This window comes from Pristis pectinata, chromosome 4, assembly GCF_009764475.1.
Source record: "Pristis pectinata isolate sPriPec2 chromosome 4, sPriPec2.1.pri, whole genome shotgun sequence".
NCBI classification, from domain to species: domain Eukaryota; kingdom Metazoa; phylum Chordata; class Chondrichthyes; order Rhinopristiformes; family Pristidae; genus Pristis; species Pristis pectinata.
Genome location: NC_067408.1, coordinates 113,406,506 through 113,418,619, shown reverse-complemented (window position 1 = coordinate 113,418,619; position 12,114 = coordinate 113,406,506). Strand labels below are relative to the sequence as shown.

Genomic DNA, 12,114 nt, shown 5'->3' with positions numbered 1-12,114 from the left:
GAATGGCCCCTTTAAGAACTGTGTGGTTCTGTGTTAGGGTTGAAATCATAGCTTTAACGGAATTGGTCAAGGCTTTCGTGGAAGAAATGGCTGTCATCTGAGGGAAAATAAGTTGCAGGACTATAGGGGATGAGCAAGGGAACGGGACTGACAGGATCACTCTACCAGGAGACGGCATAACTCGAAGGACCAAATGGCTTCACTCTGTGCCGCAGTCTACTTGCGCTCTGAATCTACTTGCAGCTAGTCCAGGCCAGCTGGCATTGTTCATATCCCGGGAATGGACGCACACTTATTAGGAATGTGACCAAGATCAGGAATTGCTCCCAATCTCAGGGTAAATTTGGCAATTTGTTCTTAACATAGAGCTCTCTGGGAAAGAGGGAATTGGAAACTCTTTGATGGATGGATTACACAAATGCCCACAGAAGAGGAAAGTGTGTGCTCCTAGTCCATCAGTCTTCCCAGTACCTGGGAAGAACGCAGTGGCAATGATTTCAAGTTTCAAAGAGACACTGATCTCAGTCTCTGGACCAGCAGGGGCTTGATTGATGACTGCTGTGTCATTTGTTCCCAGGAGCTGGTGAAAAGCACAGCAGAAAGGTCAGGATAAATTAGATCTAAGTCATACAGTCAGAGAGTCATGCAGCATGGAAACAGGCCCTTCGGCCCAACTTGTCCATGTCGACCAAGATTCCCATTCAAGTTAGTCCCAGTTACCTGTATTTAGCCCATATCCCTCTGAACCTTTCCCATCCATGTACCTGTCCAAGTGTCTTTTAAAAGTTGTTATTGTGTCTGCATGAACCACTTCCCCTGGCAGCTCGTTCCATTTATGTACCACCCTCTGTGTAAAAAGGTTGCCTCTCAAGTTCCGATTCAATCATTCCCCTCTTGTCTTAAACCTGTGCCCTCCAGTTCTTGATTCCCCAACCGTGGGAAAAACAGACTGTGTGTGTTCACCCTTTCTATACCCCTCATGAGTTTATACATCTCCATAAGATCATCCCTCAGTCTCCTGTGCTCCAAGGAAAGCAATCCTAGCCTGTCCAACCTCTCCCTATAATTCAGTCTCTCGAGTCCTGGCAACATCCCTGTAAGTTTTTTCTGCACTCTTTCCAGTTTGATAACATCTATCCTGTAGCAGGGTGACCAAAACTGAACGCTTACCAACCCATCTCTCACCTCACTTTAAACTTCAGCCCGTCCCCTTACCTGTGATCTGAAGACTGTCCAGGTCTATTTGAAAGTTTCCCAGAAATGACCCCTCATTTGCTTCAATGGCTGCCACCATCTCATTCCTTACAGTGGTGTTTGACACAGCGGTCGTGAAATGGAGCTCAAAAAATGAAACTACACTGCCATTCCTGAAAAAAAACAGCCAAACATCTTGTCTTTAACAAGGGTTCACTGGAGTGTTATTGGGTTACAATAAGCTTGCTGTATGCCAAATGGCCACTTGTGTCTTTTACATTATGGCAATGACTTCACTTCTAAATTACTGCAGGGGCCATGAATTGTTGAGGATGTGAATGATGCCATAGAAATGTAATTTTCTTCTTGTTATACTCAATAAATGATATTTAATCAGTGCCATCATTTAAAACTGAGGTGTGTAGGAACTTCTTCTTGCATGGGGTGGTGAATCTCTGAGTTCTCTGCCCAGGAGGGTTGTGGAGGATGGATCATTGGTGGTAATTATAGAGGAAGTGGATACATTTTTGAAAGATCAGGGGATTGAGGCCTGGGTAGATCAGCCATGATCATATTGAATGGCAGGGCAGGTCTGAGGGGCCAAGTGGCCTACTCCTGCTCCTATTTTATGTCTTACTTGCATGCAAAATCTCTCAGGAACAAATTTTTCTGCATTTGAAGGATGAATCTCAACCCAGAGCACTGAGAAAACCTCCAGTTTGGGCAGGCACAGTGGTGTAGCGGTTAGCGTAACGCTATTACAGCGCCAGTGACCCAGGTTCAATTCCAGCCGCTGTCTGTAAGGAGTTTGTACGTTCTCCCCGTGTCTGCGTGGGTTTCCTCCGGGTGCTCCGGTTTCCTCCCACATTCCAAAGACGTATGGGTTAGGAAGTTGTGGGCATGCTATGTTGGCACCGGAAGCGTGGCGACACTTGCGGGCTGCCCCCACAACACCCTATGCAAAAGATGCATTTCACTGTGTGTTTCGATGTACATGTGACTGATAAAGATATCTCATCTTCTTCTTCTAACCATGTCTGATAATTTGGCATCGGGCTAAACCAAAGGGTAGAGCCTCATCTGAAGATATCACCTGACAATGCAGCCCTTCCTCAGTTACAAATGTACAGGGCCAGACATTCGTGACTCCAAGGAACGCAGAGGGATTGAAAAGTTGGTTGTAAACATAGTTCAACACACAAAAAGATGGAAGAACTCAATGGGTCAGGCAGCATCTATGGAGGGAAATGGACAGTCGATGTTTCAGGTCGAGACCCTTCATCTGGACTGAAAGATAGAGGGAAGATAGCCATCATAAAAAGGTGAAGGGTAGGGGTGGAGCAAGAGCTGGCAGGTGATAGGTGGATCCAGGTGAGGAGGGGTGATAGGAAGATGGAAGAGGCGAGATTGGAAATAGTGTTATACTGGCTATCTCCTCTCTATCTTTCAGTCCAGATGAACGGTCTCAACCCAAAATATCAACTGTCCATTTCCCTCCACAGATGCTGTCTGACCCGTAAAATTCCTCCAATTGCTCCAGAATCCAGCATCTGCAGTGTTGTGTTTCCATTTATAAACATGGTTGCCTTCCCACTGGAAGTGTTGTGTTTGAAAGATTAATCTGTGAATCTTTTTAAGTGCATTGAGAAAGAGGCCAGAGAACTACAGGAAATACACAGAGAATGGAGATACACGAGACTGCAGATGCTGGAACCTGGAGTAAGAAACAAACAGCTGGAGGAACTCAGCGGGTCAGGCAGCATCTGTGGAGGGATAACAAACAACCTGCTGGAGGAACTCAGTGAGTCGAGTGGGGGGAAATGAATGGTTGATATTTCAGGTTGAAACCCTGCATCAGGGTTCTGCACCTCTCTGTAGAGGGATGAAAAGGATTTAACTTTTCAAGCCAATGAATTTTCCTCAAAACTGGAAAAGTTAGGATTGTAAGTAGTTTTAAGCCAGGGTAAAAACAGGGAGCGAAGGTCAGAACAAAAACAAAGGTCTGGAGGGTAGCAGGAAGGTAAGTTAAATGTCAAACGATGTGGCGGTGGAAAGCAGAAGATACAATAGGACATCAGGAAAGGAGGAACAATGTCTTGGCCAAATTATCATCAGCAATAATGTCTCTGAGCAGTGCCCCTGATATTGTTATGGAGCTCAGTGTTGAGGCAGGAAGGTTGTGAGAGGCGATAAGGGAAGGGTGAGGTGCTGTTCGTCGAGTCTGCCTTGGCTTTTATAGGAACTCACCGGAACTCCAGAACCTCACAGTTTTTGTACTGATCTTGGTGTTGTCCCCACACATATATTTCCTGTATCTACAGAAACAAACAATCACCTTGTTAACCCATTTTGTTGGCATGCAGCTCCTACATTGTGGACATTGGCAACTTGTTCATCAGCATTTTACACTTGTATGGGCTAATCTCCAGAGGGAACATAGGTTTGAAGAGATTGGGGACCCCCCCCCCCCCCATTACAGCCATCCTTTGGAGAGCAGGTAGAGAACTAACAATCCTGCCTAAATCACAAGAATAGGTATGATGGACTCAGTGGCATCTTTCAATGCTACCAATGCTTGATGAATAAAACCAAAGTTCACCCAATCTACTTCTACCACCCAAGAGTTACCTGAGACAACCACGATGGAATTGTTGACTAATTATGCCAATTACTCTTTATCAGTTAGTGTATAATACGCCCAGTCAAGATACCCCATTGGAACAGAGTTTTGGGAACCAAAGTTCCAAGATTGTTGCTCATGCTGAAATGAGTCATTCCTCAGTTACTTGCACTGATATTTGCCCGAAAGTTCAATCACAAGGAGCTTTTCTCAGCACTGTATGATTCAAAATCAATGTTGTAATCACTTCCAGTTTAAATCACAGTCATGGAACTTGACTGAGCACTTCCTAATATGAGCCACCCTTGCAAGCCTGGTACAATTCCCTTGTGAGAGTCTCCTGGGATGTTGTCATTCCCCATACAACTCTCCTTTTGCAATACTGTAGGGCAATAAGGTGTGTCACCCAACACAGATCCAATGTTTCATAGTTTGTAAATGCAACCTTTTGCATCCTCTAACAGTGTTCATTGTCAGCGCTAGGTTCCCATGTGATCAAAGAATGATTGAATTTTCTCCTCCGCCTCCCCATAAAACTTTACTGTAAAAAGGAAAGTGAAATGTTGAAAGCTAAATCACACATACCAGATTTCTGACATCAAAGGCAAGAGCCTTGAATTGGAGCGATGATTTGTTTTGCAGCTGAGTTGTGTACGAGGCTCCTTGAGTTATCTTAAAGGAGCCTCGTAAGATTTGGGGAGGCTGGCTGGTTGTGTTGTGGCTGTCTGCAGAATAAAGGAACAAAGCAGAACAATTAAAACAGAGCTTTTCCAATACCACGGGGAAGATCCTTGCACTTCCTTAGGCAGGGATGCAAGTAGAGTTGTGCATTTTATGACTGGCTAACCAGCTACCAATCCTGACAAGTTCTTCATTTCCCAATCAAACACCCAACTTCCCATCAGGAGAACTGGCTGTTGTGAAAGTAACAAAATATATAGATGGTAACAAAATCATTTAAATAGCCACAGAGCATCACACTCACCTCCTTAAATATTTACCCAAGACTAGGAGCATCCGACAAACTAGTACTCCAGAAAATTACAATAATATCCTAATATGCAACCGTCATTAACATCCCAACAGCATTTATTAAATGTAAAGACCACCAACAGGTAGTAGCAACTTAACATGCGTTCAAATTCTCACACTGCTGCTAATCCAAATATTCTCGATAATCCAACTATTACAGGCATTGAATATCTGTAAATTTGAAGGTATCCCCATGTATGTAACACATGCAGATACAAAAGTTTAAGAATACATACCACCAGGCTCAAGGACAGTTTCTATCCTGCTGTTATAAGACTCTTGAATGGACCTCATATATGACAAAGATGAAGTCTTGATCTCTCAATCTACCTCATCATGACCCATGCTCCTTATTGTCTACCTGCACTGCACTTTCTCTGTAACTGTAAGACTATAATTTGTTATTGTTTTCCTTTTGTACTCTATCGATGTACTTGTTATGGAATGATCTGCTTGGATGGCATGAAAACAAAGCTTTTCACTGTACCTGGTACATATGACAATAATAAACCAATGACCAACTACCCAACACTTCAAGATAAACCTATTTTGGATTGTGGGCAGAGTGCTATGAATAGGGTGAGTTACCAGAGTCATTTTCTCTGACGGGCTGTAGTTGATACAAGCTATGACCAAGGGGTCAAGCAGTCTCCCTTGCCGAAGACCTCCAGAAGGATTGGCATGAGTCAACCATAGAAACATAGAATCATAGAACAATACAGCACAATACAGGCCCTTCAGCCCACCATGTTGTGCCGCCCTTCAAACCACACCTAAGACTATCTAACCCCTTCCTTCCACATATCCCTCTATCTTCAATTCCTCCATATGCTTATCTATAGAACCATAGAACAAAGAATCCCTGGTCAATGCATCAAAACCAAATGCTACCTGATTGTCCCTTCCTCTCAGTCAAACCCATCACATCCCTTCCCACCAGTGAAAGCATCTACAGGAGGCATTACCTCAAGAAGGCAGCATCTACCATCAGGGATCCCCACCATTCGGGTCATACCCTCTCCTTGCTGCTACCATTGGGCAGGAGGAACAGAAGCCTGAAGTCCCACACCACCAGGTTCAGGAACAGCTACTTTCCTACAACCATCAGGTTCTTGAACCGACCTGTACAACCCTAACCCTACCTCAGCAATGGAACACTACGGACCACCTCTTGCACTGCCATAGACTTGTCTCTGATTGTGGTTTTATTGCACTGTCTTGTTTTGTAAGTCTTTTTCTTCACTGTCTTGCATAGATTATGTGCTGTCTGAACCTACATGCCTGTGATGCCTCTGCAAGCAAGTTTTTCATTGTACCTGTACCTCACCGCATGACAATAAACTCGACTTGACTTAATAACACTACTGAGACCATGGATCGTTGTGGTACACCCAGGTTACTGGAGCCACTGCATCACATGGCGTTAAATCTTGTCTCTGCACAGTCCAATCCATAGATCAACTGGAGTTACTCACCCTGTGCTTGGGGCCGATGGATGGCGAGCCATGTAATGGTGATTAGACCGATACACACTGCTAGCAGGAGGATGAAGAGGCAGATGAGCAGCAGTTCGAGTGTGGTGAACACCCTCCTGCTTTTGGAGCTCTTCATGTTGCTGTATGTATTGTGAATGGTGCAGGCACTTTGATGTCAACCCTTCAGTGCTGGAAGAGCGTAAAGGAGTTGGCTCCCAAATATAGCTACCAGATACTGAAATTGGTTGCTTCTATTGGTGGATGACCTGACACGTCTATACTGATGAAAGCACTTTTAATCAGATTCATTCACAAGATGTAATTGGTTAGAGAATCAAAGAACCACAACATTCCAAAAGAGGTGCTTATCTGTTGAACTGTGCACAGAAAGCCAGCAGTAAATGTTAATTATCAGCTATGTATTGTGACATTCAAGAATGGTGAAGCACATTCTTGCATTAATGCAACACCTTTTCCAATGGCAAAACAAGGAGACCCTACTCCAAGCACCTTGTTGAGGGAGGGCCCTGTTGGAAGACAGTGAAGTCCCGACGAAGAGTCTCGGCCAGAAATGTCAACTGTTCATTTCCCTCCATAGATGCTGCCTGACCTGCTGAGTTCCTCCAGCATTTTGTGTACATTGCCCCTGTTGGAATAAGTCTTCCCTACTTCTTCTTTGCCATCACACCTATTGACATGATCAGTGTTGAAATTTGCCACCACCTTTAGGCACCAGCACAGCACTTGGCTGATTGAGGAAAAGGATGTTTGAAGGTCAAAAGCTTAGATATGGCACAAAACTCATGGTCTATCAGGCATCAGTGATCCCTGCCCTCCTGAATGCCTCTGAGACCCAGACCACCACCAGCAGATATCTCAAGGCACTGGAAGATAACACTGTCTCAGCAAATTCATCATATTCATTCATTCATCATCATCACCAGGCCCCAAAACAGCATTGAGGTACAGAGGGATCTTAGGGACCAGGTACATAGTTCACTGAAAGTGGCTAAGCAAGTGGATAAGGTAGTAAAGAAGGTGTATGGCATGCTTGCCTTCATTGGTCGGGGTGTTGAGTATAAGAGTAAGGAAGTCATGCTGCAGCTATATAAAATTTTAGTCAGACCGCATGGAATATTGTGTGCAGTTCTGGTCGCCCCATTATAGGACTGATGTGGAGATTGTGGAAAGGGTGCAGAAGGGGTTTATCCCAGGATGCTGCCTGAATTAGAGGGTATGATTTATAAAGAAAGGTTGGACAAACTTGGGTTGTTCTCCCTAGAGCGTCAGAGGCTGAGGGGAGACCTGTTAGAGGCTTTTAAAATTATGAGAGGCATAGATAGGGTAGACAGTCAGAATCTTCTCCCCAGAGTAAAAATGTCAAACACCAGAGGACATGCTTTGAAGGTTAGAGGGAGGAAGTTTAAAGGTGACATGAGGGGCAAGTTTTTTATGCGGAGAGTGGTAGCTGCCCGGAATGGGTTACTGGAGGTAGTCGTGGAAGCAGGCAGTTTGGTGGCGTTTAAGAAGCTTTTAGATAAACACATGAATATGAAGGGAATGGAGGGATATGGATGATACACAGGAGAAGGACATTTATATAAATTGGCATCAAGATCGGCGCAACATTGTGGGCCGAATGGCCTGTCCGGTGCTGTACTGTTCTATGTCCCGTATTCACCAGAAGGATAAGTGAACTGACATCAGTATCACCTCTGATGTGCTGTCCTCCTACAATGTAGTACTCTCTCACTGCTGCATTGGTATATTATCCTGGTCTATGTTCTCACTTCTTAAATTGGATTTGAATCTGCAGCCTTCTGAGGGAGAGGAATAAACGCTAGCCACCAAGGCACATTCAACACTGGTGCAATAATCCACCTTCACAATGTGCTGATGAACCTACTTGGTCAACCACCCGTCTTCCACCTGTTATTTAGTCTTCTGTTTGTGTTCATCCGTCTTTCCTGTGCAAGATGCAAAGCTGACAAGTTGGCCTGAGCAAGATCCCAGACGATGCCTGGCCCATCCCTGAGTAATGGGCAGGTTTAAGGGTGTTGCACGTTCTGCCTTTGACCCCAGGTCCCAGGTTTTGTGGTGCAGCCCAGTTTCACCATTGTAATGTACTGTGTGATACAATTATGCTTTCCTACTGTACGTTCTTGTTTTACAAGCAGTCAACCAACAGGGGGACTTGGGGGGAAGGATAGTCAATAAAGATGACCGCTAGAGGTGAACAAGCACCTACTTGGGTCCTGAGGTAGTTTGGGGTCTTCCAGTTGGTCTGTTTCTCATCTGGTACCAGAGAAAGCTACTTAGTTGTTCTAATTCTCCTGCTGACCATCCTGCCATAGGTGGTTGAAATGGTCAGAGAGTTGTAGAGTCACACAGCATGGAAACGGGCCCTTCGGCCCAACTGGTCCATGCTAACCAAAACGCCTGCCTAAACTAGTCCCATTTGCCAGCGTTTGGCCCATAACCTTCCAAGCCTTTCCAATCCATGTACCTGTCAAACTGTCTCTTAAAAGTTGTCACTGCACCTGACTCAACCTCTTCCTCTGGCAGCTCATTCCACACACATGCCACCCTTTGTGTAAAAAAGCTGCCCCTCAAGTTCCTATTAAATCACTCCTGTCTCACTTTAAACCTGTGCCCTCTAGTTCTTGATTCCCCAACCCTGAGAAACAGACTGTGTGCATTGGTGTAATGCTTTACAGCGCCAGCGACCCGGGTTCAATTCCGGCCACTGTCTGTAAGGAGTTTGAACGTCCTCCCCGTGTCTGCGTGGGTTTCCTCCGGGTGTTCCGGTTTCCTCCCACATTCCAAAGACGTACGGGTTAGGAAGTTGTGGGCGTGCTACGTTGGCGCTGGAAGCTTGGCGACACTTGTGGGCTGCCCCTAGAACACTCTATGCAAAAGATGTATTTCATTGTGCGTTTCGATATACATGTGACTAATAAAGATATCTATTCTCTATTCTCTATTCTTTATTCTCTATCTATGCCCCTCATGATTTTATACACTATGAGAACACCTCTCGGTCTCCTGTTGACTGGCTGTGTTGTCAGGAGAAAACTAATGTCTTCTGCTATCTTCAGTTGAAGAACAGGCGGCTTTCTCAACTATTTTACCAACGAGTCTCTTGCCTTCTGGGGTCAGAGGATATTCTATTTAACAGAATGCAAACCTTTACAACTTATAACTCTGCGAAATTTCTGCTGATCTGAAAGGCATTTGAACTGCCAGAACCCAGACTCAGCAATATTTGCACACCACAGCATTGTGCCAGCGACCTGGGTTCAATTCCGGCCGCTGTCTGTAAGAAGTTTGTATGTTGTCCCTGTGTCTGCGTGGGTTTCCTCTGGGTGCTCTGGTTTCCTCCCACATTCCAAAGACGTACAGGTTAGGAAGTTGTGGACATGCTATGTTGGCGCTGGAAGTGTGGTGACACTTGCGGGCTGCCCCCAGAACACTCTACGCAAAAGATGCACTTCATTGTGTGTTTTGATGTACATGTGACTAATAAAGAAATCTTATCTCATCTCATAAAGATATTTCATCTCATATCGATATTTCCTCATAACCTTGCTATAGCAGTTTTGTAGCTGATGGCTCACAGCCTCAGCAAACCAGGTTCGATCCTGATCTCTGGTGTGTAGAGTTTACACATTCTCCTTGTGACCACGTGGGTTCCCTTTGGATGCTCTGATTTCCTCTCTCTTCCCAGGGATATATGGGTTCATGGGTTAATTGGCCACTGGTGGTAAAAATTCAGGAGAGTTGACAGGAAGGTGGTGCAAATAAAATGAGATCAGTATAGGATTAGAGTAAATACATGCTTGATAGTCAGCATGGACTCAGTGGGCTGAAGGTCCAAAGTCAAAGTCGAGTTTATTGTCATATGCACAAGTACATGTGTGCACAGGTGCAATGAAAAACTTACTTGCAGCAGCATCACAGGCATATAGCATCAGATAAGCAACATCCTTAAGAAAAACATAAATTAAACATAAAATATACAAAATGATACAAGAAAGAACACAATTGAAACAAAAAAAGCAACCTTGGTTGCAGTGCAAAGTGGTCATAGTATTTCTTTACTGATTTAGTGATTAGGGTTGCGCTGGTTGGTTCAAGAACTGTATGGCTGAAGGGAAGTAGCTGTTCTTGAACCTGGTGGTGTGGGACTTCAGGCTTCTGTATCTCCTGCCCAATGGTAGCTGCGAGAAGATGGCATGGTCTGGATGGTGTGGATCTTTGATGATGGACGTTGCCTTCTTTGGTCAGGGCCTTATGCAGGTTCTCTCGATGGTGGGGAGGGATGTGCCCGTGATGTACTGTGCTGATTCAATGTGTAGGTTTATGACTAATAAAAAGTTTAAAAAGTCAATCAATTAAAACAGAAATGAGAAGGAATTTTGTATCTCAGAGAATGGTGAATCTTTGGAATTCTCTACCACAGAGAGCTCTGGACCTAGAGTTTATTCATGGCTGAGGCAAGGTTTTGCACGATAGGGAATCAGGAATTATGGGTACAGGTCCTCCTCAGCTTACAAACGCCTGAGGTATGTATAGCCCGTACATACGGATGAGCACTTGGGAGACCGGTGGGATGGATTCGCTGGCTGCTGCGGGGCTGCAGACATCTTCTGCCATGGGGGAACTCGGTTCACAGTCACCTTTCGGACTTGTGAACTGTTCGAGTTACGAGCAGTTCTCAGCAATGGAACCCTGCCGAAACCCGGGGAGGACCTGTATCTGGCAGGATAGTGGAACTGAGGCCAAGATAAAAACTGAAGAACATAACATTTTGTCAGGCCACCTGGACCTCTTCGTTTCATCATTCCTAGCTGATCTTCTAGCTCCACTTTCCTGTACCATCCCCATGTCCCCCGATTCCACAAATCTTTCCATCTGTTTTAAATGAACTCAGTGGCTGAGCCTCTACAAGCTTCCCAGGTGGAGAGTTCCAAAGAGTCATTACCTTCTAGGTGAAGAAATTTCTCCTCATCTCAGTCCTAACCCTGAGATTGTGATCCGTGGTTCTGGAATCCCAATCCAGGTGAAACATCCTCTCTGCACCCAACCTTTACAGCCCTGTAGGTTTCAATGAGATCATCTCTCATTCTCTTAAACTTTAGAGAACGCAGGTATTGTCTACTCACTTTCTCATCACGTCTGTGTAGTGAATCTTCGCTGTACTTTCCCAAATGTTCATCTTTAGGTGAGGAGATCAAAACTTTACACAAATATTCCAGGTATGGTGTCAGCAAAGCCCTCTATGATTACAGTAAAACCACAGATTCATAGAGTCATACAGCATGGAAACAGGCCCTTGCCCAACTGCTCAACACTTACATCTAAACTAATCCTATTTGCCTGTGTTTGGCCCTTATCCCTCTAAACCTTTCCTATTCATGTGTCTTTAAAATGTTGTTAATGTACCTGCCTCAACCACCCCCTGGGTGAGAAAGTTGCCCCTCAGGATCCTATTAAATTTCTCCTGTCTCACTCTAAACCTATGCCCTCTAGTTCTTGATTCCCCAACCCTGGGGAAAAGACTGTGTGCAACACCCTCTCTATGCCCCTCCTGATTTTATAAGACTTCTATAAGATCACCCGTCTTTCTCCTTTGCTCCAATGAATAAAGTCCCAACCTGCTCGACCTCTCTCCATAACTCAGTCCCTTGAGTCCCAGCAACTACCTTGTAAATCTGCTCTACACTCTTTCCAACTTAATGGCATCTTTCCTGTAGCAGGGTGACCAAAACTGAACATGATATTCCAAATGCA

At 44.8% G+C, this 12,114-nt stretch overlaps 1 protein-coding gene across 1 annotated transcript in view; it reads right to left on the bottom strand.

Annotated features, from left to right (window-relative positions):
* tmprss15 (transmembrane serine protease 15) overlaps positions 1-6,488 on the bottom strand; it is a 60,538-nt gene extending 54,050 nt beyond the window's left edge. Inside the window, exons 1-4 of the mRNA XM_052015240.1 lie at positions 6,322-6,488; positions 4,400-4,539; positions 3,442-3,509; positions 1,216-1,367 (exon numbers count right to left, since the gene is read on the bottom strand). Of these exons, the coding sequence (XP_051871200.1) occupies positions 1,216-1,367; positions 3,442-3,509; positions 4,400-4,539; positions 6,322-6,457 (496 nt within the window). The 5' untranslated portion in view covers positions 6,458-6,488. The remainder of the gene's footprint in view (positions 1-1,215; positions 1,368-3,441; positions 3,510-4,399; positions 4,540-6,321) is intronic.
* Positions 6,489-12,114: the final 5,626 nt, after the last annotated feature.